The sequence below is a fragment of the Pyrus communis genome, chromosome 7 (genome assembly GCF_963583255.1).
Source record: "Pyrus communis chromosome 7, drPyrComm1.1, whole genome shotgun sequence".
NCBI lineage: Eukaryota > Viridiplantae > Streptophyta > Magnoliopsida > Rosales > Rosaceae > Pyrus > Pyrus communis.
In genome coordinates this window covers 25,937,321-25,963,577 of record NC_084809.1, presented here as the reverse complement: position 1 = coordinate 25,963,577, position 26,257 = coordinate 25,937,321, and the positions used below count along the sequence as shown (strand labels likewise).

The 26,257-nt window shown below is 36.8% G+C and overlaps 3 protein-coding genes across 3 annotated transcripts; 2 read left to right on the top strand and 1 right to left on the bottom strand.

Annotated features, from left to right (window-relative positions):
* The first annotated feature begins 627 nt into the window (after positions 1-627).
* LOC137740161 (uncharacterized) lies at positions 628-6,694 on the top strand. Its single transcript, XM_068479980.1, has 11 exons — positions 628-1,359; positions 1,480-1,542; positions 2,156-2,290; positions 2,623-2,725; positions 3,534-3,604; positions 3,717-3,821; positions 4,592-4,625; positions 5,033-5,133; positions 5,243-5,302; positions 5,363-5,566; positions 6,053-6,694. Exons 1-11 carry the CDS (start codon positions 1,240-1,242, stop codon positions 6,170-6,172), a joined length of 1,116 nt encoding a protein of 371 aa, XP_068336081.1. The 5' UTR covers positions 628-1,239; the 3' UTR covers positions 6,173-6,694.
* A 2,573-nt stretch (positions 6,695-9,267) lies between these two features.
* Positions 9,268-10,652, top strand: LOC137738786 (heavy metal-associated isoprenylated plant protein 21). Its single transcript, XM_068478260.1, has 3 exons — positions 9,268-9,344; positions 9,549-9,624; positions 10,284-10,652. The coding sequence occupies exons 1-3, from the start codon at positions 9,273-9,275 to the stop codon at positions 10,580-10,582; spliced, it is 447 nt and encodes a 148-aa protein (XP_068334361.1). The 5' UTR covers positions 9,268-9,272; the 3' UTR covers positions 10,583-10,652.
* A 7,403-nt stretch (positions 10,653-18,055) lies between these two features.
* Positions 18,056-24,179, bottom strand: LOC137739401 (uncharacterized). Its single transcript, XM_068478970.1, has 8 exons — positions 23,949-24,179; positions 21,963-22,090; positions 21,810-21,867; positions 21,576-21,710; positions 20,899-21,501; positions 20,674-20,817; positions 20,471-20,602; positions 18,056-19,225 (listed from the first exon to the last, which is right to left on the bottom strand). Exons 2-8 carry the CDS (start codon positions 22,064-22,066, stop codon positions 18,599-18,601), a joined length of 1,803 nt encoding a protein of 600 aa, XP_068335071.1. The 5' UTR covers positions 22,067-22,090; positions 23,949-24,179; the 3' UTR covers positions 18,056-18,598.
* Positions 24,180-26,257: the final 2,078 nt, after the last annotated feature.

Here is a 26,257-nt window from a genome sequence, read left to right as displayed (position 1 = left end):
AATACCACCTACCGTCAAAACCGATAAGATTTACTCTAAAATATGAGTTATGTCTGAATCATTGTCATCACTATTTCGTGTCAAATTATCACCTGAACTTTTTTTTGTTTCATGTAGCCACTTGAAATGTTTTTTTTTTTTTTTTTTTTTTTGTTTTGCCAAATTACCCTCTAAATCTAGTTGAATTGTCAAGTCCTCATTCACTAGAGGCATTGAAATGATAAAATTAAGTTAATTCATTCATTGGAGCACAATTACTTGATTGGAAGTCAGTGTTACTTTTCTTTAAGGAGCAAATCATTCACTTTCTAGTGCCTAATAGTGGCACACTCGTATTTAGACAAATCCCTCAACCCATTTCTACATCAAATTGAGTAAATAACTTAAGGGTTACCAAAACTCTCCTTGAATCAAAGATCTAAATTTCGACTCAAATAAAATAGAGTTTTAAGATAACACAAATATATTATACGTTAAATATTTTATTATGGGACCTAATTCAATCTCTTTTCTGTAGATGGTCTCTTATAAGTAAAATAACGTTTGATAAAAAAAGAGAACGTTAAAATGTAGCTTGATAAGACTCGAATTCTCTCCCTCCTATCTCCCTCCTAATAATAGAAACCAGGTCCAATGGGTAAGAGCTATGCAACGTCCTACAACCCCAATTATATTCCCCTCTACTTCTCTCCCCCCGTCGTCTCCAACATTTGCCTCCATCACTAATGCCATGGCTGCAATCAATCCAGCCAGTGTCGAAATAGCTTCTTGTCCTCTTTCTCAAGCCTCGAGGCTTACCTCCGATCCATGGCTCACATACCTTCCCGCCTCGGTCGCCAGGCCAATTCCGTCTCCGACGACGAAATGAGCGCCGTCCGAGCTCGCTTCGGCTCCCACATGCAGAAGAGGTTCCAGTGGCTCCACCTCATCGTATTGGGCCTCGGCAGCACGGTGGTTGATGGCGCCTTTGTTGACCATCTTATTTCAGCGCCTCATTTGTTTCTTACGTGGCACAATCTTGTGTTTTGATCGACTTGTAGATGTTGTGGACGGCTGTGGATGAAGGGAGGCCACAGGAGGGGTGAGAAAGAGGAGGGGAGAGAATCGGGCCCGAGATTGAGGGCACAAAAGAAAATAAGCCGAAGTAGAATTGCAAGAAGCGGATAAGCAGTAGTAGATATAGTCCCAAAGCGTTCTCAGTTGGTAGGTTTGTACGAGGAGGCAAGTGAAATTGTGAGCATGAATTCGTCGCTGGTGTTTCGTCGCTTCTGGTGCTTCAGTGCCGCAACTTCTTCTTCTTCTTCTACTTTATGCTTCGCTTCCAACAAGAAGCCCCTCGTCTTCTTAGGCTCTCCTCAGGTGCTGCCTTCTCTCTCTCTCTCTCTCTCTCTCTCTCTCTCTCTCTCTCTCTACACACACACACACACACACACACACATTTGTGGTTATGAGGTGATGAAATGTCTACTGGTTTTGAAGGTGTCAGCAACTGTTCTGGATGCCCTTCTCAATGCATCCACAGCCGCAGACTCACTCTTTGAGGTATTCAATGGATGCCCTTCTCCATGCTATCAACTTTACCTCAAATGGGTTTTCTTTTCTGGCTTCTTCTTCTTTATTTTTTATTTTTTTTCAATTTTTAATTTTGGGTTTTCTTCATTTTATGATGCCATTAGAATTCTACAATTTGATTGTTTTTGAGCTTGGTTTATTGGGTTACATAATTTAGTGATGTGACATGTCTTTTAAGCACATTATGTCCAAGAAGCGTTCGTGCCGGATTGAATTGTGAATGGGGGTTAATTTCTGGTGTTGTGGAATTTAGGCAGTCAGTAGACTTATCATTTATCTGGTTGTGTTGTGTTTCGGTCATTGCCTTCTCTTGTGTTGCGGCATCATAAGGCATCTTAAAGGTTCAATTGGATTAGTTTATGCCAAACTTGTCGAACCTAGGCTTGTTGCATATGAGCTTACTAATATTTCATATCGGTTTTGTGTCAAACTTGTTTTCATATTTACCCTTTTTTTTTTTCGGGAAGATAGTAGGGACTGACGTAGGCCAGGAAAAATGGTGATGCATACTTTCGCTATTGATATAGTGTAACAATACAGAGTAATTGCTTGGATTATGAATGAATAATTTGCTCTGATTTAGGTTGCAGCTATTGTTACTCAGCCCCCATCCAGAAAGTCTAGGGGGAAAAAGTTGATGCCTTCTCCTTTAGCACAGCATGCTCTTGACAGAGGCTTCCCTTCAAACCTTATTTTCACACCTGAACGGGCTGGAGAGGTAATTTTCTATCATCTTTTTGTAGGAAATGATTTCTCTATTTATTCCTTACGAGTAATCCATGTAGTGACTAGAGATGTGCTTATGAGCACCATGGAGTTATCTTTAGAAATCTCTGATATTGGGTGCTACACTTTCTTTAGAGCTGCATTTTAGGTTTTCTTATGCCGAAGGTCATGTGCATTAGAAACAACCCAATACTGCTTCTTATTGCTCTATATGATTAAAATAGGTTTCCATATATTCCTAGTGTTCATTAGATTATTGTCTCTTTGATAGTGTTAGGAGTGAATTTAGACGAAGAGGGTTCATTTTTATTAATGTTCGTGCAGGATGTGTTTTTGTCCGACTTAAGAGCTTTGCAGCCACACCTTTGCATCACTGCTGCTTATGGGAACATTTTACCTACCAAGTTTCTCAATATCCCAACATTGGGTTAGTCGAATGAATTTCCCTGACAAAAGTGAATTCTTGTTCTCTGCTGCATATTAATTTTCCATGCACTTTTCTGCATTTGACTTTGGAATCAGATGGGAATAATCTCAGCACGGTTACTTGGAATGGGGAATTGTTGCCATTTGTCCCCATTCCAACTTTTATTTAGAATAGAAAGAATTAAGGAGAAATGAAAAACATCTTAACGGAAACCAACCTTATTCTCATTGCAATCCAGACGATTGATGAGAGTTGGTCATTCCGATTCCTTCAATTTGGGTAATCCTCTCAATGCTTCAAATTTGAGACGCCCTGTCCAGCTAGTAGTCATGTACCAAGGGTAAATCAGTGATATGGAGGCATGAGACTAGTAATTGAACTCGAAATGTTTCTTGGCTCTTAGAGCTTGCCTTTTAAGGGATATTGCACACTTATTAGATTATTCAGTATCTGTACCTGGGATATTTAAGTTAACTTTTGAGGGGGAGGAAGGTTGGCAGATGAACTTTGTTCCTAATAATTTGGTTAGCAGATCAAGATTTTTTTTTTCTGCATTCATTTTAAACCTTTTCGAGGCAATTGGTGGTCTGAAGATCATAATAGATGGTTCATGATTATTTACTGCAGTGTATGCTTTAATTCCACCATGCTTGTTTTTACTTTGATACGGCATCTTTTATTCACAATGTGAACTGGCGAGTTGCATATCTTTAGTGAGCATAAATGAATTTCTAAAGTTGAGATTGCTATGTTCAAACCTAATCAGCTGGTAGCATTATTTCTCAATCCAAAGTGACAATTTTCTCAGGTACGGTCAATATACACCCAAGTTTGCTTCCATTGTATCGTGGAGCTGCACCTGTTCAAAGAGCCTTGCAGGTTTTTAGGCTTTGATGTTCCCTATCTCTTAGGCTATAAGTTTTTGCATGTGTTATATAGTCACATTTATTATATCTGAATAAGAAGTTCTGCATTTTCTTGTTTGAATTAGGATGGTGTTAATGAAACAGGAGTATCCTTAGCGCTCACTGTTCGTGCACTGGATGCCGGGCCTGTCATTGCCTGTGAAAGAATGGAAATTGATGATCAAATTAAGGTATGAATGATGCTTATCTAGTGAACTTATGGATGCAAAAGTTTTAGGATCCATCTCATCTGTGTTATTTTTGGGTCAAAGTCGGTAATGATTTGTCCGGACCGATGAAGTAGTAAGTTAGCAACTAACATGCCTTAGGTACAACATCTTCTCCTATCAAAGAAATAAAAAATGTACCAGATTTTTAATACACAATGGTTTATGTACACGTTCTATATATCTATGTACCCACAAGTAAACTAAATTCCTAGTAAAAAAGAAGGGCAAAAAAAGTTGATCTTCATGCGTAACAATGTTGATGTTTTGATGTTCATCTGAGCTGTGTTATTTCTGGGTTCGAGTCAGTAACGATTTGTCTGGATCAAGTAGTATCTGACATCCTTGAGGTGCAAGATCCATGGGATGGGATGGTTTGTATGTACATGTGTATCTTGGGGCCTACAAGTTAATAGCACTTCCCCACCAAATAGGGAGGAAAAAGGTTAATCTTAGTGAGTGCAATATGAGTGGATGCACACCCATGCACACGCATAGTTGCAAACTTCAATAGTAACGGTGAGAGTACATTGGAAACTTTTCTTTGGGTTAGGGAGATTTTTTGCGGCCATAAATTGAGTGTATATTTTGGGGAAATATGAAACTTTTAGGTGTATTAAAGCCTAGTTCAAGACTACTTTCTTCTTCCCTATTGAGCCTAGTTTCAAGGTTGCTGCCACTTTCAAAGCAATTTTTTTTTTTTTTAAGTAATGTTTATTCTAGTTCTCATGCAGGCACCGGATCTACTTGCACTACTATTTAATGAAGGTGTGCTTTGTTCCTTTTACTCCCCCTTTTTTCTGATATGTTCTATAGTCTTAATTTCGGTTTTGCTAATTATAGTTTATAACTTACTTATACTTTAGCTTAATACTGCAGTCTAATCTATTGATGCTTAGAATTCAGTGGCAGAATATAAATTACTAAGCTATCCCGCTGAGAATCTTATTTGACATTATGCATTATACATTTCCTTAAGTCTTCCTGAAACATGGTGTTTAGTCCTTGGCATATATTGTTTTCTCATGTGTCATTATCCTGTACATATTCCATGAGCAGCCACCTGTGCGAATTGGTTTGAGTCGGATCTACGCCGTTGAAGCCATATTTACCAATTTAGTGCAGCTTTGGTTCAACTACACTTCACTGATGTAACCTACTGTTTTACTGTGCAGGATCTAAACTATTGATCACCGAGCTTCCTTCTATATTTGATGGGTCAGCTAAGGTGAAAGCATGTCCCCAGGATGACTCTAAAGCTACCTTAGCTCCCAAGGTAAACCTTGCAGTTGAAGTGACTTCTATGCTACGACACAATGGGGACCAGATATGTTTTCTAGGGTTGCCTTTGATTTTAATTTTGAGTTCATTTGTGTTTTGCATAGATTGCTCCGGAAGAATCGTGGCTGTCCTTTGATCAGGAGGCTTCAGTTCTACATAATAAGGTATGCTCTCTTCTTTTGCCTCATAATGGATTACGGAGTCATGACTCACAACCCCTACAGGTTCGTGCATTTGCAGGGTGGCCTGGAACTCGAGCTAAAGTTGTAATTATTGACAACAAAACTGGTCAAGAGAATATCATGGAATTCAAAATTATGACAACTAAAGTCTGCAGCCAGAGAAATGTTCAGGTCAACCAAGCGGATGAAATCACCTTTATAAAGCCTGCATTAGTATTTCCCTGTGGACGGGGCACAGCCCTTGAGGTACGTTCTATCTCTGTCAGCTTCTGTTATTGTCTAGTCTTGCTGCTACTGCTAGCTTAGCAGTTATAACGCAGAGCTCATGCATTTTCATGTCCTATCATTATTCCTCTGTGAGCTATAAATTTGTTGTCTTTTATTTCTGCAAGTCATTGGCCAAAATTGTGACCAAACAACTTCTATCCCAATACCCCCTTTAAGTCCTCCCCCCTCAACATTCAAGTATGGGATCAACAGTCTAACTGACCATATTGTTACGCTCCTCATATTTACTTACCAAATCTAAATTTTTTTCAAAGCTACACACACTTTGTCCCTCTCTTTCTTTCTAACAAATTAAATGCTGACGCGCACTAACACCTCATTTGGCGAGTCTAATTTAATTTTACTGTCTTCAATCTAAATACATATTGGAAAAGGTATGTTTAGGATGATACATTTGGTCCGTCAATTCTCAAACTGAATGTATGCTTTTGACAACGTATTTAGGTATTGGAGGTTCAGATTCCGGGTAAGAAGGCAATAAGTGCAGCTGCCTTCTGGAATGGTTTGCGTGGTCAAAAACTGAAGATATACCATGCTTCCAATGTAAACGGTAATTCTAGTTAGTTTAAAGGTTTGAGCAATTTTGTTGAGTAGCATCCCCCATTCTTTTAATTAATTTTATTGGAAATACATGTAATATTTATTGGAATTCTTCCTGTATTGATCTCTTAAGGTACAAAGATACCAATATGATTTAGTGAAACCAAAATATGGACAAGTAGAACATTATTTCCATTGGTTCGTATCAAAATGTTGGTAATTTTCTTTCTATCAAATGATAAACATAACGGGAATTGATACAATCATGTATGTTGTTTCTGTTTGATTCATTCAATTCAACAGCTACAAGAAAGAGAAGTCTGTGAGAAGCTAAGAAAGGTGTGAAAATAACCTCCAAAAGATAATAATAATAGAAAACAACACTATCAATTACATTTGGTCGCATAATTCAAGTGCCATACTCGTTGCCGGCCGCCCAACCGATGGCAGAAACCCAAACGCCATCATTTGTCACTGACATATGCAGCACCGAGTTTTCTGCCACTGCGAGGGCGTCGGCTGCAGTTGCTGGGCTGGGTCTTGAGTGGAGCAGTCAATGGTGGAGCTGTTTCCTTCCCTTCCCTGCACAGCTCCTCCTTTTCTCCTCCTGTAATTTTGGATAGATTATTCCATAATCCATTAGAAGCCATTATTCCGGGTTCTTTTTCTAAATAAATAATAAATTTAATGCAAAGCCACAGTCAATGTTTTGATACCGCTCCATACTGAATAATTCAGGTGCAAGTACTTTCGAAAAATTCCGATTGAAGTCCTTTGCATAAATTGAGATAATTGAAGCAATGATCCTTCAAACCTTTATTTTGGATGGAAGTTCTTATAGAGTTAGCCAAAAGGATTATTGCTCTACATTATAACAAGTTCAGGAACCAGCACTCACGGTTAGTTCAGGGACAAAAGCTCTAATTGAGCCAAAATTCAGAGACCATTGCTCCAACTTTCTCGCATAAGTTTTGTCAATGTTACGATATTTAAAAGCGTTGGAAAATATAAGGCCTAACTGTGAGAGACCTTCTCTATGCTTGTGAGAGTATTTCCCATGGTTGTGTGGGTGTTTTCAATCCTGATCAAATCTAGTGGTGTCGACTCTAGCTTCGGCTGGGGTTGGTGGCCGATCTCCCCTTTCTTTCTTTGTGTCCTCATTGCCCCTTTTATGCTGCTCTCCATCTCAATTTGTTCTCCTCTTCTTACCTCATTGGCATCTCTCCTCCTCGTTCATCTAAGATGTGATCTTCAGTCATACTTTCCGTGGGGATTGTGCATAGAGTTCTAGTGCTTCAACAAACTCCGGTGTTCTCAACACCACCACCTTCTCTCTATTGCCTATCGTTTCTTGGCAGTGTTGCTCATGGTTTTCCATAGGCTTCTTTTTCTTAAGAGTCGTCTCATTTCATCGTTGTTGGTCATCTTTACTTTGTGGTTGTGGTCGGGGAACTATTTGGGGTTGGATGATGAGTTTGGCAAGGCGATGGTCAGTTGTGGGCGTGGATTTGTGCAGGTCAAGATGCACTGTTCCAACGGAGGTAGTAGCAGCAGATTTCTCGATTTTGTCCTTTTTTTTTGCGCCCCCGGGGGGGGTGCTTTAGCGGTTTGGTTGAGCTCTTGTGGGTTTGTTAGGTTGTCCTCTTTTTTGCTTGTTTATGTTTATCCGTTTCTGGGCCTTTAGTTTGTTATCTTTGCAGTTATAAATGAATTTTCCTTGACCAAGAAAAAAGTGTTGGAAAATATTTATACTTGGGTTAATTTTATCGTTTGGGTTTTGGGCCTGGCCTATTAGAATTAGGTTTTCCTTTTCTTACTTATTAAGGGTTGGAGTAGTTTATTATGAATATGATGCTTTGATATTTAGTTGAGAACAAGTTAGTCAAGATGTAGTCTTCAGTTTGTAGCCGTCTTAACATTCTTTATTTATATTTGTTTTCCATCAATAATATTCGTAGTTTCATAAATGACATGTTCTTCCGTTTGGTATTATGTTTTTCAACTAAAAGTACTTAATGAATTTCTTGCTAAACTCGGTGATATATTTGATAGAGTTCGAAGTGGTCTCCTTCGAACAAAGCCACTTCTGGTGTGGAAGAATGCTTTAACAACGTTCGTCATGACTCAGGAGAGAAGAAAACACAATTGAATTGACCCAAATTACTTGATTAGTTTTTATCTTCTTCTAGTCAACTTGACTAAACTCATATCTACATCCAAAAGCATTGTTGGCCTCTTATAAAATTTTAGAAAAACTAATGAAAAAAACTTGAAAACTTTGAGTTTTAATGATAAGGACAAAATAAAGGGTAAAGTGAATAGTACCAAGATTGATCTTTTAGTGTAAAAATGTGATTTTTCGTTAAAGTGAATAGTACCGTGAGTTTTTCGTTAAAACTCTCAATTATGCTTTTGGCATTTCATTTCACTCTATGTTATACAATTTGACTTTATATTCGCTAGATACTGCTTTTTCCTGCTCATCTCCTTAGGTTAGGCTCGTCAAATCTAAAAAGAAGCTCTCTTAGGGTTTGAGAGCGTTTCGAAACTAACGAACGAATAATTGGTTCATTAGTATTTTTATTCATAATATTGAAAGATATTTAAAGTTCGAATCCTTCTCACCTGATCAGAAAAGAAAAGAGTTTTTTATTTTAGAATACAATAAGTACTTTGAGTCTAACAAAGTATTACATGAGTTATAAAAAGGGATAAGGGATGTGCTATCCATACACCCTATTTTACTTCTCACACATCTCTTGATAATTTCTGTCCATTGATTTTTTTCAATTCATCCGATCCGACAACCGAAAATTCAAAAGGTATGTAAGAAGTAAAATGGAGTGTGTGGATATACCCTGTAAAAATTAGTACTCCCTCAATATATAACTACCAACTAGTCTATCAAGAAGCGGCTCCACGCGCACTTCCAAAGTGATCCATTCGGTTTTATTAAAAATGTTGATGTTCATATCTAACAAAAAGTGCTTTCGGCCAAAGCACTTTTAAGCAGAAATGTTTCATACATAACACCCGAACAAAGTAGTATATAGATACCAACTCTCACCTTATCAATCATCTCTCTCTCTCTCTCTCTCTCTCTAATTAAGGAGAAGCAATTAAAATGGGTGCTCTTGATTATCTTTCAAACTTTTGCACAGTCACCAGCACAAGAAGCAAGCGTAAAGCAATGCAGGTACTACTCAGTCAGTACTCATCATTGATAATTATCTTCATCACCAACCAATTAGCCCCTGATCACTACTTTTTAGAGGCTTAATTAGACTACTTAATCTGCGTTTATTGTGGGTTAATTATAAGCTAGTTTTTTTGTTTGGATTAACTCTTAACTAAAAGTATTTAATTAAGATGGCTTTCTCTTGTTTTTGATTTATCTCAGACAGTTGAGATCAAAGTCAAAATGGACTGTGATGGCTGTGAAAGAAGAGTCAAGCATGCTGTTACCTCTATGAAAGGTATTCCTCTCTCTCTCTCTCTCTCTCTCTCTCTCTCTCTCAAGCTTTGGTTCTACAGTTGCAGTTGCAGTTCTCTGGCATATTCAGAAAACCAACCACAAGAACTGGATACAACAACATTTTAAAGAAAAAGCAAACCATCTTTTAGGTTTAACGCTCTAAAAGCATCTCGTACGATACTCTAACTTCAAACTCTAAAATGTGATTTTAAATGATATAACTTCATAATAATATTCCAACTCTACAAGTTTTCTACTCTAACCATACTCTATATTTGAAACTTCATTACATCGGTTCTTATATATAAATCGATGGCTGATAGCCTCTAAAATAATGGTGAAACTGAGCACGTTAATTAACTAATTAACCGAAAGAAATTAATAGTAAGAGAAAACAAGAAAACACACAGCAGGTTGGTCTCTTGCATAACAGCATAGTTCCTTCTTTTCATAAAGACTTGGATTTTAAAGGAAGGTGGAGAAGTGCTATGTTTTTATTGACTTACGTACCACTCTTAGAATATGTAAACCAACATATTAAAAAAAAAAACTTTTTCTTTTATTATTCACGGAAGTATATATTGTATATTTGTTTAGTCATGACTAATACATGATCAATGAGTAACTGTTTTTTGCTGTGTATACCGGTGTCTAAATTAGGTGTAAAATCTGTGGAGGTGAACCGGAAACAAAGCCGGGTGATAGTGAGCGGGTATGTAGAACCGAACAAGGTGTTGAAGCGAGTAAAAAGCACAGGCAAGAAGAGAGCTGAGTTCTGGCCCTACATTGATCAACATCTAGTACGCTATCCCTACGCCTCTGGAGTATACGACTGGCGGGCGCCAAAAGGCTATGTCCGGAATGTGGTTCAAGCTTTTCCGGCGTCTATAAATGCACCTGAGGAGAACATGGTCACCCTCTTCAGTGATGATAATGTCAATGCTTGTTCCATAATGTAGCGGTAACAGTTATTTCCTGCATGAAAGCTGAAGTCTTTCTTTTTAATTAGGCAACGTACTGCTTGATGGTTGGAGAATCCCTGTTCCTTAAGGGAGGTGTGTAATTGAGATAAGTTAGTTCATTAATTATGCACTATGCTTTGATTTGATCTGAGTTAGTTCATTAATCATGCACTCGCTTCAACATCTAATGGACCCGGCTACCTATAACAACCAACAAACACGCAGATCTGAATTTAATCAAGTTAACTAAAATAATGTGAATTCACCTTTACACTCAAGTTTGAAACTCCATCATGAAATTTAGATAGATTTAGGGCTGGTTTGGTATTGCTGTGCTTTAAAAAAAAACTGCTTCTGCTGTACTGTGAGAATAAGCAGCTGTGAAATAAAGCAGCAGAGTGTTTGGTAAACTTTTTTGTAAAAGTGCTTTTGAAAAAAAAAAGCAGTATTATAGTGTTTGGTAAACTTTTATATAAAACAGATGTGAAAAAAAAGCCAATTTTTCAAAGCTGGGTTTTGCAGCTTCTTGTTTTTGGTTTTTTTTTCACCCAAAACTGTGAAAAAAAGCTGAAGCTGAATGTTTACCAAACACAAAAACAGCTCCCAGCTTTTTTTGATACCAGCTTTTTTCAGAATCACCTCAGTACCAAACCAGACCTTAGTCACCCATCATGATGTCAAAATAATCAAAACACATTTGCCTTATGTACGTAGGGCACGGACAAGATGGTTAAAAAAAAAATGATGATGAATGGTTTTAAAAATTGATGGTGTACGTAAATATACTTAAAATCATATGCACTTTCGCATGGCTTATGCTATATAACATGTGCCAAAGAACGCTAGTTTGATTTGATGGCACTCTCGTTCTCGTAGACCCTATGGTCCAACAAAATTGTATCACTGGTTGTTCGATTTTAATTTAACAGTAGATGGTCATTAATTTTTGTTATTGTATTTTTTCTCTGCCTTTGATCCGAACAGTGAATGACTATAATTTTCTTAAATCATAGAATCTACGAGAATGAGACTCAGTGTAATGGTTCAAAGTAATATGATAGGACAATGAACAATGAGATAATATGATAGGACAATGAACAATGAGATAATTGAAGTAATTAACCCTACTTGTTTGGAATTAGTTATGTGAAACATGTTAGAGTGACAAAAACGTATGACGAGGCAAAGTCAAAAGCATAAAAATCCACGTGCTCAAATCATATGCCCCTTGAAACATAGAAGATTATAAACCAGGTAAAGAAAGTAGCATGCAAGAAACTAGCTAGGTGGTATGTGTCAAGAAAGTTAAAACATTTTGTCTCTAATGATTGTTTCATCTCATGCTATATTTCTTTATAGTGAAACTATATCCACATATAACAACTTAGTACTACGATTTAGTGGTATTCCTCTTCACTTGTAAGTGATAGGTCTTAGATTTGATTCTCACAAAAGCGAATTTGAACCATATTATTATTAGTCCATTGTAAGACTTAACTCATTTCCCCACTCATAAAAAGACAAATTAACTTGACATTTATATATATCCTCTCAGGGAATTTGAACTTGAAAAATCTACTAAGAACAGAGACATATCACTAGATAAAAAATGAGTTTACTTATCTATCCATCTTCTTTCAACAGTAGTAAGTCACCTACTTGTCTCAAATTTTGGTAACTTTCTAATAATGTTACAATGATGTCTTCAATTATATACAGACGCACACAGGAACAATACAAAGCAACATGTTAAAATAAACAAAACTCTTCGTGTCTTATCGAATAAAATGCTTTAATCAAGGGGTGTGATATTTATACATTCCATTTTATTTCTCACACATATTTTTAATTTTCGGCCGTTGGATCGGATGAATTGAAAAAGATCAACGGACAGAAATTATCAAGGATGTGTGAGAAGTAAAATAGGGTGTGTGAATAGCACACCCCTTAATCAAAAGATAATACTATGAAGACTAAATTTTTAAATAAAATTTGCAAACCAAATGATGTTGTTGTTAATAATTAAATTATTATTTAAATATTGATTAACGTGTTTATTTTTTATTAACAATAAATCATCTTATTTGCAAATTTCGTTAAAAATTTTGGTATCCTTTAATCAAAACAACAAAGAGTGTTTGCTTGGCTTAATAATTAATGCGCCTCACAGTGTCCATTTTCCAACGACATATCCCTAAGTTTAGGCTTTTACACGAATGGAGTGACATCATTGTTGTTATACTATGGTAGGGTGGTTATTATAATCATTTTATAGCTATAAAATTTTGGATATTAATTCCCGTGATCCTCTTTTGAGAATGACTTATATGGTATGGATTTCCTGCTGTTGTGGTATCCTGGTTTAAAAAATGTTAGGTCATATGTAAGTTTTTCTCCCCATAACATAATATTATTGAACTAGGCCACATGACATTTAAAGAGTTTGATTTCTAAACTCTCATACATATCGTATTGTGCAAGTGATATGGGTGCGACACAATATTATTATAGTTAGGAGTTGGCCACTAGCCCATCAGTCTAAAATCTTGACAGGCCTGGAAGTAATGTTAGGGAGACTAAATTTGGAAACATATGTGGAAGAAACATGCGTGGGGGTCAAACAGAAATATATATCATGGGAGTAATGTTAGGGAAACTAAATTTGGAGACTAAAATTGCAAACTAAATGATGTATCATCAATAGAAATGAGCACGTCCATCAACACTTAACAAATAAATCAATCATCAACTTCCATATTTTTAGTTCTCAAAATTTAGCTTTCAAATTGAGTTTTACCTATCATTACTCATATCATGGTGTTTGGCTTATCTTTGTTGCACGCCGCACGCCGCTAAGTATGATTAAAATAATAGACAATGGAGACAGCATTCCTATATGTTTTATTCAAATGCAAAGGAAAATGATTATAAGAGCACCACTATTTGTTTACAATAAACCTTTTCACTATTTTAAACGAAGATTAGAACAAAAGAACTGAAGCTTCTGTTAGTGGAATCGAGATGTTTTCCAGATTTCTGTGTCGGACGTCGATGGATTTAAAGATTCGAATTGTTTAAAAGAAAGAGACCTGAATCTTTGATCTTACGTGAGTAAACCAATGAATTTGCTAATAAAGGCCGAAGAAATTTAAACGAGTGATCAATGATTTGAATCTTCAAATCCGTTGGCTTTGAACATAGTGTTCCATAAAGCATCTCAGTTCCTGTTAGGGAGGGGAGTCAATGTCAAGATCCTGCTTTACCAATCAAACTGGCATTACAATAAGCACCACTAAGTAGTAATCATGTCCTTGGGATCCTAAACCTAACCAATAAGTTTACATATTTGACTTTCTCTTTTGCCCACTTATCTCCTTCTTCTTGTTTTCTTTTCTGTGCCAGTATATCGGGGAATTTCTTTGACCTAAAGTGGATAAAACAGAAGGTGAAACTCATTATATTCGGGAAATGACAAACTTCTAATAAAAACTGAGGAAATGACAAACTTCTAATAAAAAATAGAGTTAATAATTCTCAAAAATCATGCATTAATTTTTACAATTGATAACAACATCAGGACTGAAATTAATATTTTTGAATTCTGAGGGGCCGGAATTTCCTATATCCAAATGCTTTAGGCCAACTGAAATGTGTTCTATATATTCTCCACTCACTTTTGGCCCCAGTAAAGTTTTATGCACTCGATTAGGATGAAAGTGGGAATGAATTATTGCCTTCTTTTCATAATATTCTACTATTTAATAAAAAGGGTTTTAATTTGATGCATCCAATTATTATATGCACTGGGGGTTCACTCATCATAATGAAGAAATACCCTTTTGTAACTTTTTTTTTCGTTTTTAATTAAATTTACTTCATACCGTGGGGGTTTAGTAAAAAAAAAAAAAAACAAGAGGAGGGCACGAACCAAGTACTTGCTTGGTACTTGCCAACCACTTCATGCATCTTTAAGCTTTTTACCTCATAATTCTTTCAATGGCACTGATAATCATGAAACTGATAAACAGCACTTTAGTAAATAAAAAAGAATTCAGCGGTAAATTTTTCTCAAGTATTATATTTTTCAGACTTTTAAACCAAAATTGTTGGAAAAATTAGAATTTTGGTGTAATTTATGTTAGAATGTTTCGGTATTTAAGAAGATGTAGTTGCCTTGTCAATTTATAATTATTTTCTTCTTCTTGTTTTGATCAATGGAATAAGACTAATGGTTTGAGTTTTTCTTCTTCTTGTTTTGATCAATGTAACATGACATTCGGTTTGAGTTTTTCTTCTTCCTTGTTTTTGAGTTTTTTTTTTTTTTTTTTTTCAAATACTTCTTCCAGTTAAGTGAATGACTGAATATGAACAGACCAAAATGGTCATGGACTCAGCACTCACTTTTTTATGTACCCCATCCGTTTTGACAAGGATGGATATATAGAGTACAGATCATCTTCGGATCTAAAAAAACTAAGCCTAAGGATTAAATGATCCGAACAGTTGAAATTTGATCAAACAGCTACAATTATTACAACTTTTAGAGGGGCCTATTTGTAACGGTTGAATCAAATTTCAATGGTCCGAATCATTTGATCCTTAGGCTCAGTTTTTTTAGATCCAGAGAGAATCTGTACTTGGATATATACATTAACTGTGAAGGATGTGAGCAGACAGCTAAAAAACTCCTCGGAAAGATCCAAGGTTCTATATATCTTGAACATGCCCTTGCTTTTTTGTTTTTGTTTTTTTTTTTCGTCAAATGATATATCTTGTTAGATTAGATGTTAGATTAGTCACGGATGGGGTTAGGGACACTTACCCCTTATTTTTGTTTTTCGATATAGATTTTAGTTTTTACTGGTATTTGTGGTTTTCCTTGTTTGTATGACTGTTGCAAACTAGCAGTTTTCTTGGTTGGTTTCTAACACTTCGTTTGGGTGGCATTTGGGATTCTAATGTGTATAATGGTTTTCCAACTAACCCTAGCCCCCATATTAGATCTCAGCTGACTTTATAATGTGTAAAAGAATATTTCTTTTTTTATTTCTTTCATAAACGATAAGATAATTTATATTAATTTATTTAAATTAAGAGAATGAGGAATGTTTGAACCTAAAACACAATGTCTTGAAGAGAAGTTCTATCCACCAAGGCAACCTACCATCATACTACTATATTGGGGATTGGGAAACAATCAAATATTAGATCTCAGATGCAGAGTAAAATACTCTTAACAATTGAGACTAGTCCCTTGTGTTTAGAAAAAGGATATTTTTGTTAGTAACTACGTGAGGGAAAACGCACATAGGAAGCCTTTGGTCAGCCCTAGCACTGATGGAGTACGGTATGTGCAAATTTGTTAGAATCTTTAACTTCTTGGTTTGTGACAATGTGATATTCTGAATAAATTTAAGTTATGAGGAGTAGGATTCAAACTTCAATGCAAAGAAACGGTCACGTTGCCTTAGCCAATTTGTCTTACTCACATATGGCGCATAAACATTTTATCAGATTCTTTTTGAGTTATTAACATTAATTGTGTACTTATCAGAATGCCCTTCTCACTTTTTGAATTTTGAGGTGAATTTAGGTGTTTAGAGTGTAAACATAGAGGCAGAAGAAGAGAAGATCGCAGTTATAGGAAATGTAGAGTTTTCTACTTCAATTACAAAGTTGGTGAGAGCTGGCAAACATCCAGAGCTTGGGCCTCTGTTAAAGTTTGAGAGAGATGGGCTACGGTCCACAACTAATAACATTAATATTATCTTCATTTAATTATTTGTTCAATCAATAGGTGTGAAGTTTTTATGCAAATGATCTCGATACAATTAAAAGTGGAATCATTTAATAAAAAAATTGTGATTTATTTTGTAAGAAGACCGATATGGGACCTTTTGCTTTATTCAACATTGCCCCCTCACGTCGGACTGCTTTTGAGTTGGCCAGACGTGGAGCTACATTGATCATGTTTGTAAGTGAACCCAATAATTTAGGCCCAGATCTAAAAACCCGCTCTGGTACCATGAAGAAAGTTAGAATTTTGGTATCAGAGTAGGTTGTCCCTCATGTGAAGACCAACGGCCACAATTGAGGGGTCGTGTGGACTGTGGAGAGTATCATCGTTTATCGGGGAAAGAGAGATTTTGTATGTACTTATAAGTAGTTGAATTATTTCCCATATTACGAATTAATTTTATTGAGTAACCCCAACTTTCTTCAGTCTCCAAGTTCCAACCAACAATTGATCCACACCAACGGAGATCCCAGAAGAACAAGCACCACCACCACCAACCAAATATGATTGGCAGTGAAAGGAGAAAATTTTGAATTCGATCGCATTTGTGTGGACAGAAATGGAAATGGAAATGCAATTGGAGCTGATGGCAATGTTTTTTCTATGATGGGTTTTTCATGGCAATGGGGGACTTGGATTTGCAGGATTTCCCAACTCACACTCACACCACTAATTAAGTAATTAATCATCTGATCCTCCTTTCTATGATGTTCAATCGGCACTACCCAGCTCCTGTGTGTACTTTTATGGCACATATACGGAAGGGTAATTGGGATAAAAAAAAGTGGAATCAAATTCTAATTACGAAATACTCTGGTGTTTACCAAATATTGAGGAATCAAAAATTTGGTGTGACTCACACAAATTTTGGCATGCAACTCTAGAATTTAGAGAAATTGGATTTCTTACAATTTGATGGGAATTGAATTCCGGATTATTGAGGGAATCAGAATGAATTTTTCCTCCCCATTATACCCTCACTTATTTCTAAAATTCCAAGACTGCCTTTCACATTAACCCGACACCAAATTTTGCTCTTAGCAAAAAAAATCAAGTATTAAAACTAAAAAGAATTAAATTTTTTTTAATAAAATAAAGTTTTACAAAAAAAATAAATAAATAAATAACAATTAGCATATGAAATAAATCACTAGAATAGGGGCATTTTAATAATCACATTAATTTTAATTTCAATTCATATGAATTAGTAAACAGTTTATATGATCTGGTACGCCAACTTTTGATCATTTTAGTAAATTGTTTCAACGAGAATTTGATTCTGATTCCCGCCATTTCAGCTCCAGCTCAATTCAATTTCTCCTCAATCCAATTTCTCCAAATTTGATTATAGTTACGTGAACGAGCCCTTAGCTACTTAACTAAATTGACATTATAGGACTTCCTCACACAATGATACCGGAACCACACGTAGATTTCCGTCCCACTTCATCGTGAGAGGAAGTTCGATGCGAACCTTAGAAGTCCTGCATAACCATTTTGTTGTTCCAGAGAAGATTTCAACCCCAACACTCAAGCCGGAAGGTTACGACGAATTAAGAATCAGAGAGAAGAGGAGGGATGGGGGCTGCTGATTCTCAATTCCAGGGAGAATAGCACTGATAGAGTAATGTTTGTTGAGCAAAACAAATAAACGGAGAAATGGATCAAACATCTACACAATTTAATCTACAGCTCTGTAATCTGTTAAAAGTTACAAGTGTGACTACTTGATACGATGAACAACTTGTTCATCTAAAATTTGGACAAACATAACTTACTGTACAAGAAACAAAGCTCAAGATTTGTGCTACATGGTACAAATTGCATCGCCGTCATTTCCCAGTTGCATCTGTAACCTATATCCTAATCTGCATATGTATTTCATCAGTTTCGTGCTGGATTATATCGTATATACAGATCAACGTGTCACCGATCAAACTTCACAACGATGCTCTGCAGAGGGTTTCCAGGAAGCAGGAAGAATTGCAAGCTCCATTTTAACTGTAGTTTATAGGCAGATCAACTCTTAGTCACACCTGTCGCGGATTCTCAACACATACCTTATATGGCTGGCGAACGGCATTTCCCTGCTGTTTAGTCACTTTCGAGATCGCTATTTACAAAGTGACTTTCCAGGAAACCTAGCTTGGACATAATGACAGCTGAGGTAACATTATTTGTCACGTCCTTTACTACAATTTTCACCAACGAATAACTCAATCAAGGACATGCACACTGAGCTCACTAGAATTCTGTATACACACATCTAGGTTCAGTTGCCCGGCTGCAGTGAGAAAACAAAATGGAACCAGAAGAAAGTCCATTGAGCGAAATCCTTCCACCCCGCCCGGAAAGTTTTCTGCCACTGATTTTAATCTGAGAGAACTGCTTCCACGTATTGATACAAGGGCATACTCAAACCTTCCGCTTGAAGAAATTGGTCTGATTGAAGTTATCGTGATTGTGTTTCCAACACTTTCTGTACCCTTGTTGAGTAGAAAGAGAGCGCCATCCTCCTCTGCTTGAAGAACAAGAAATTGTTCGTTTATCCCCAGTGAGACAGCTAAAGGGGTGTTGTACCTGAAACGCCTTCCAGAATCCCAATGCTTACTGCTGAAATGCAGTGACAACTGTTCAAATGAGCTTACAAAGTTGCAGTCTGGATGTGGGCATGGACATGGTGCATAGATGCATGTTTCTTCATGGTCAATATTCTTCACGTAATCCACTATTTCCTCACACCCATACTCTCTGTTCCGACACGGTGTTCTGACTGATTCAACTACTAGTTCAATGTCACCACACACTATGTCCTTATTCCCAACAAAGACTAGCATATTTTCCTGTATAAACATATTAACGAAGATTATTTACACCAAGATGATGAGGGACAAAACAGTTAAAGACTCAAAATTGGTAACATAACTTTTACTGACGTATCGATTTACTTCTGTAACCATGACATCCTAGTAAACAGAAGTCTCATTATATTTTTTTTTTTTCTGTCTTTTCTTCTCTCTTTAAAGCACATTAGGTTAGGACCCAAAATTTATCGCTTCGATTACCAAACATTGCAAATATCACAACAGTTTCCTGTTACACTTACACTAACCTTGGGAAGAGAACTCTATCAAGGGATTCACCTTTATAGGAAATGACAGAGCAAGACAATGGACAGAAAATAAATTTAAATCTTCTATTTCTATTGTTGTTTCCTTTTTCGCTTCTTTTCCTCAAACTTTTCATGGCAGGATGATCTGTTATTCGTTACTGTTCTCAGAGTCAGGGTTATCTGCTAGTTCACTACTACGTACTTGAAATACATAAAGGGAAAATACTACAAAAGCTTAAAAATGACAAACAAACAAAATCATCGTATCCAAGAGAAGACATGGAATATGCAAGGAACAAGTGAAAAAGCAGTGAATTTATTACCTCCTCTGAAGTAATTTCACCAATCTGCTCTTCAACTTACAGAGTACATAAGCACATTGTAAATATTTATGTCATTTTCTTTCCCTACAGTTAATAGGAGAATATTAATTGAGCGCGGTGGCGTTCTAACGGAAGACTTGGCGCAAAAACCAGCGCAATGCCATTCTAGGATGCATACAACCGACCCCGCTTAGTGGGATAAGGCTTTGTTGTTGTTGTTGTACAGTTAATAAGTGAATTACCAGATGGTGCAACAACAAAATGAAAATGAGAAACCTCATTAAGAGGCAGTCCCAAAAACAAGTATGAGTTTTTGCGGGTTCATAATCTGTCGAGGGAAGAAATGTTGGTAAACAATTACAACAGAAGAAAGAGTTTTTTTTTTTGGTAAGTACATGAATTCATTAAGAGACTCGGGGACAAGGCAAACCCAGGAAGCAAGAACAAAAGAACAACAACAAAGGGATAGCAAAAAAAAAAAAACCTACCTGCTAGAGCAGCTAATGCAAAAAATCCGAAAGACGGACACGAGAAAGGAGAAACCGATCACCACAGCTAACCAACCAACCAAACCAAGGAAAAGAAAGCCCAACAAGGAGAGCATCATGCCCAACCCCATTGTTGGACAACAAGCATAATCCATCCATCATTACCTTGTTCTCCTTATGCTCAAGGAGAGTATCATCCCCAACCCCATTATTTGTACTGCATGCTGGTCGTGGCCTATCCAATTGGCCCATAAACTCGCAAGAATCCAGATCAAGACACCTCTCCTTACACACTACCTGCAAAGGAGCAACAAGCATTGAGAACCCAATATATGGCTTTGTATCAAACTTTCCAAATGTAAATGTACCTCCCCGCATCCATAGCCACCAAGCTCTCTTTCCCGCTTCTCCCTTTCAGTAATCTCGTCCTCACCCCATGAAGATAAGGATGGAACAAGGGCAGGGGCCAATGCACCATTCTCCTCAACAGAGATGCTTTCATAATAAAAGAGCTGAGAAAACATAAGATTTCAGAAAATACTGTTTGGTTTGTACCAATAACTAAGATGAATTCAATTTTAGGAGTATTTTACCTGGAGAAACAAAAGACAGCCACCCACTGCACGTTGCTTCCCTTGATGAAAACGAGATACCTCGCAAACTAGCCGGTCAAGTAAGAATTTTCCCCAATTGTACTGATGGACAACATCCATATTTGTCAAAAAGTGAAGGAATGAAGGGCTAACATCCAGCCTTGCTGTTGGGGACAAAAGCGTGCCCAGTGCATAGAGGACAAACGATCTCTTAAATTCCTCTCCTGCTTCAGGCTCTGCCAACCTCTCCTCTAGGAGTCTGACTGAAATACCATGATTTGTAGCATCATAACTGTGCCGCAAATCCGCAATCAAGTCATCAGACCCTGAGTTTACCACATCCTTCCCACTAGCTGCTAACCCCATCACAAGCTCCACATCTTTTGGTGTTATAGGAATACGCTCACCACAAATCTCCAAGCTACGTCGTGTAGTGTTAAACCTCTCCAGGAGCCAAAGACACAAGCTGCGGCGGAGAGTTCGGCATCTGAGGTCAAGAAGGCTCCCAAATCCCATGCTTTTCACTGCAGCCTTCTGTTCATTTGTAAGACGTTGTATCACATTGAATAGGCGGCCAGGAGAACATCTTGTGACTAGTTTAGCCTGCATTGTCAAAGCTAAAGATTCAGCCAGTCCAATGAACAAATAAACAACTGTCACAAAAAAACAAAAGATACCTGTTTTCTTGGCTTAGGGGTGCGGGTTGGAGCTGTACTCAAGTAGTTATCCCACACTTCACGAGAACGCCTTGTGTATTTTTCTTTCTCATCAAGGCTCATAGACTTCCATGCATCTGAAGCTGCCTTCGTGGCCTGAAATAAAAGGTCATCATTTTAAATATATTTTAATTGCACTATCAAAGTAGATTAGGCGCTGCCAAACATTTGGAGAGTAAAGAGAACGAGACTCACAGTTTTAAGGCCAGAGGATTCAGGATGGGAAGCGCTGTATTCCTTGATGAAATCCCGACTATAAAAGTTGGTTTCGACATTTGCAATGAATATGTGGAGAAGAAGACATACAGTAATACGAAAGGAATTTAAGTTACAGAAACTGATTGGTACCTAAAATACACCCATGAGCATGCAGGACGAGGAGTGGTAACTTGCTTCTTCTTCTTCCCTTTGATCTTCCCTTGTAACACAACATTTTCTTCAGCACTTACCATCCTAACATCTCCTTCACTTGGCACCTGGGGGTTTGGATTTAGAAAAGAAGCATAAAATAAAATAAAACAAGCAAGCAAGCAAGCAATTTGAGCTAGTGAAGATCTTCTATATAGGAAAACCAATACAATAAGAACAAAAGAAAATGGTACAGCAGTAAATGTGTTTCTTTTATAGGCAAACCAATACACAGAAAATTTAGACTGAATACTAAGTTGCTTTCTTTTGTTGACAAAACAGTAGTTGCCACTTTTTTTTTTCAGTTGGACCATATGAAGCACTGATTCGTCACCAGGGTGACAAATCACGTCCGGGAACGGTGACATTTCCAATTCTCCACCGATTTGCGTCGACTCGCGAATCATGAAAAAGCTACTTCCAATACGCAGCGGGTTTGACCTGCTCTGCCTTCATTCTTGCCCTTGTCCTTCTTAGGAGCTCTGAAAGTCAAATTGTATTGTAGCACCATCCCTGTACCCGTATCCATGCTTCATAGCTTGGACCACTTAAGTTTAATGTATTCATTTAGTTTAGGTCACAAACATTTAGATTAAGTCACAACTTTCATTCTAGATTTACGTTTTTGTCCATGCCTTTGTTAAAAAAAATGTCCTGAATTTGCTACTACTATTAACCCTAAATATAAAAAAGTTGAGCATTTAAATTGAAAAAAATGTTACATATAGTAGGTAATCTCAGTTATCCCATATAACGGGTCACTTTCCACAAAGTTTTGGATGCACCTTATAAAACTACATGCATGTATGTCTCTCTGTGTCTAAGTTTGTGAGTATCTGAGTTATTAGTTCTACTTCCAGAAGGTTTCAGTTCAGAAGGTTTCATGCATGGTAGGTAGTTGGCCAGAGACATCATAAATTATGTGAAATAGGCTGCTTTTACAAGTATTGTGCTGGGTCTTGAATATACACTATAAAAAATTGTTCCTACGTCATTTATGCATTACTCTGCTCCACCCCCACAACATGTTCCATAAGCAGCAGCTCTACCAATCATTTCATAATTACGAATAAGCAAGACACGAAGCAAGGACCAATTGATTCCCAAGAACTACCACTACACTGCATTGCGGCCCAGCCAGACCCTAGGGCTATCCAAACGATAAGTTTGTTCGAAAATCTATCAACCCATTCTTTGCTGAATGGAATATATGTCTTTGTTATAAAGCACAATGATTCACCAAACAACAAGTAGCCATTGTGCTTCAACAGACAGCAGTTCAACGCTAACTAAACAGCAAACTAGAAGTAGCCATAATGCTCTTCAGTTATAAGTCCGAGGCTCTAGAAACAGTTCGATCAGCGAAAACTAAACAGCAACCTCAGCCACCGAGAATTAAACTCTTCAAGGAAATAAACAAGATTCCTTAAGTGTTTAACATTATAAATATCAAACCTTTTTTCTCTTTTCTAGGCACCTTATGGTTTTCAAAGTTACGCATTGCGATATTGTTTTCCCTTTGTTTCTATAACGTAATCACAACTCTTAGATTTCTTTCAAAAATTCAAAATTGAAACTTTACAGAATATAGGATGCTTCAATTCAGAAATCAGTAGTACAGCAAGAGGTACATAAACCCCATCAAACCCCATCGCTCAAAGTAATCAGATCATTCTAAATTATCTTTCGGCCTAATCTAACTACATCAAACAATTGAATTCACATATCAATCAAACTATCCAAACACACTCACAGTGCGTGCCCAAAAGCAAAAGGTTAACAGAAGTGCTTTTCTGGATCTCATTCCGTTGCAAAAACTGCAATTATACATCTACCATTGTACATTCATCAATAAGTAACGAACCCAAAATCATCACACACACAATCAATACGTAATAAAATTGTGCGGAGTTTGAGAAGCCGTACTATTTTCGGAGATTTTCGGAGATTTGCAGGCTGCGGTTGAGGTCAAGAGGGCGAACTGGAAGGGAGAATTCAAAAAAGCTAGGGTTTCGAGAAAGCGACGAGAGATTGCTGAATGCCAGTGGGAGTCGAACGAGAAAGAAACTAACTGGATTTTCGCTATGGTGTTTCGTTTTCCTTTCACATTTAGCAGGTGAGTAACCAGTCTTCTTTTTGTTCTTTTTTTTTTCTTTTAACAGAATGATATTTTCTTTTTAGATTTTGTCTTTAAAATAAAAATTCGTTAATTTAGATCCTTGAATCGAATAAAAAGGTAGAAGATTGGTTGTTACAGTTAACTTCCGTATTATTTTTTTTAGAGAAAATAGGTATTCATTGATTCGATAATGATATAAGCGTACAATGAAAGTTTAAGGTGCATTAAGGAGTTTCGATAAAAATCCTCAAACGTAAGATCAGTGATTACATCAAGAAGTTCTTCGAACCACACCATTTGTTCATCCAAGAATAAACCCAATAATCAACCTGTGTGCAACCTTGTTAACCTCCCTTTTAGTAAAAATCAGCCTTGTGTGGGGAATCGAACACAAGAAGTGTCGAGCATCATTCACCAAATGTCCCAAAGGAGACGTATCATCCTCTGTATTCCCTTGTAGTGCCGTAAGAACCAACTATGCATCTCCTTCGAAGTCCACTGATGCGGCATGCACTCTCCCATTTCATCTCTGAACACCACGCCCACTCCTCCTGTTTCGCCACTTTCCTCCAACGCCCCCATCGAAATTGCATTTCAACCACCCAACTCAGGCTTCTTCCACTTCTTCGCAGTAACTTGCTTTATTGCCATTTTCTTTCCGTGCCATTTGTTGTATTTATGCGGCCAAGCTTCAATGCTACAATGGATATCCATTGGCTGCTGTGAGACTCCACTCCGATAAAAGGAGTTGCGTTCCTACCAAATACTCCAAATGAGCATCAAAACCATATCAAAGCTCTCCCTTGCAATTGCGTGAGTCCGAAAATAGGGAAGGGAAAGGATCTTCTTCAGTGGATCCCTCTTGTTCATGTCTTGTCTAGTCCCCTTCGTTTAAGAAGTTAGCTTCTGTTTCTACATCTGTTTCTTTCTCACTTTAAGTGAAAATCATATTTTTCATGTTTTTTTTTTTATTTGGCTTTGATTCAAAATCAACTACGGTCACTTAATATTATTGTCTAGTGGTTTTCTTTTTCATTTGTAAGTGAGAGGTCTTAGATTCGATTTTCGCCAAAGGCAATTTTCAACCAAATTATTGTTAACTTATTGTAAGGCTAAGTCATCCATCTCGCTTAGTGTAAACAATATCATTTGTTCAAAAAAAAAAATTTGAAATCAATTATGAAAATATGCCTTGTGATTATTGTAATTGGTTGATTTTTGAAAATCATTACATTTCGTATTATTCATAATCGTGTTAGTATCTTAAAAAGCTCGACAAGAAAGTAATTGATGGCCATGTTAATTATTGTACCACTTCCACTCGAAAGTTGAAGAGAGATCGAGTAACAAAGCGCAAAGGCATAACTGTCAACTAGTATACGTGTCTAGTTGATGAGTTTTGTAAGTCTTCCTATACTCTTTTCTTTTAATGTTTGTCCTAGTTGGAAGCTCGAGGACATTTCGAGCGGTGAGTTTTGCCTCACTAAATCCTACATCCGGTGTGCACATTTTATTTGTTTATTTACCTGCATGTGTAAGATATTTTTGTATGTTATATGAGTGTGAAAATAAATTTGAAAATTGGAGAATGTTTTTAAAGTTAGAACCTATTCACCTCTTTAGGTTAAACTAGTACTCATCCCAAGACTTTCAGAAACCCTTTTCTATTCCATTAATAAAGAATAAGAAATTGAAAGCACATAATTCCAATATCTTAATAGATAGCGTGTCACATTTTTACTGATGCATCTCGAGTTCGAAATTTGATAATGGTTACACAACACTGAAATCTAAGTGGTAATCAATGGAGCACATTACTAAATTAAATTAAAGGAACAAGAGGCTTTTATCCACCCGCATTTAAGGAATTTCAACCCATTCAAGTTTTTCTTTATTCGTTTCTGTTGTTCTTTTCTGTTGTCGTATTACGATTTAATAGTATGTTTCTGTTGTCATATTACGATTTAATAGCACTTTTCCACTTTCAGGTAAAAAATCATAAATTCGAATCTAGTAAATAACGCATTTGAAACTAATTTATTCCCTAGCCTTCTAATGTAAATATATCATTATATATCATTAGTTGGGAATAAAAAGAATTTTTTTACCCAAAAAA

Excerpts from the sequence above, each read along its gene's own strand:
- LOC137740161 (XM_068479980.1), top strand. The coding sequence starts at position 1,240 with ATGAATTCGTCGCTGGTGTTTCGTCGCTTCTGGTGCTTCAGTGCCGCA. Across the intron at positions 3,822-4,591 it reads AAATTGATGATCAAATTAAG|GCACCGGATCTACTTGCACT; the intron begins GTATGAATGATG and ends GTTCTCATGCAG. Across the intron at positions 5,134-5,242 it reads AAGCTACCTTAGCTCCCAAG|ATTGCTCCGGAAGAATCGTG; the intron begins GTAAACCTTGCA and ends TGTTTTGCATAG.
- LOC137738786 (XM_068478260.1), top strand. The coding sequence starts at position 9,273 with ATGGGTGCTCTTGATTATCTTTCAAACTTTTGCACAGTCACCAGCACA. Across the intron at positions 9,345-9,548 it reads GCAAGCGTAAAGCAATGCAG|ACAGTTGAGATCAAAGTCAA; the intron begins GTACTACTCAGT and ends GATTTATCTCAG. Across the intron at positions 9,625-10,283 it reads TGCTGTTACCTCTATGAAAG|GTGTAAAATCTGTGGAGGTG; the intron begins GTATTCCTCTCT and ends TGTCTAAATTAG.
- LOC137739401 (XM_068478970.1), bottom strand. The coding sequence starts at position 22,066 with ATGGTAAGTGCTGAAGAAAATGTTGTGTTACAAGGGAAGATCAAAGGG. Across the intron at positions 21,711-21,809 it reads AATCCTCTGGCCTTAAAACT|GCCACGAAGGCAGCTTCAGA; the intron begins GTGAGTCTCGTT and ends CTTTTATTTCAG. Across the intron at positions 20,818-20,898 it reads GCTGTCTTTTGTTTCTCCAG|CTCTTTTATTATGAAAGCAT; the intron begins GTAAAATACTCC and ends ATGTTTTCTCAG.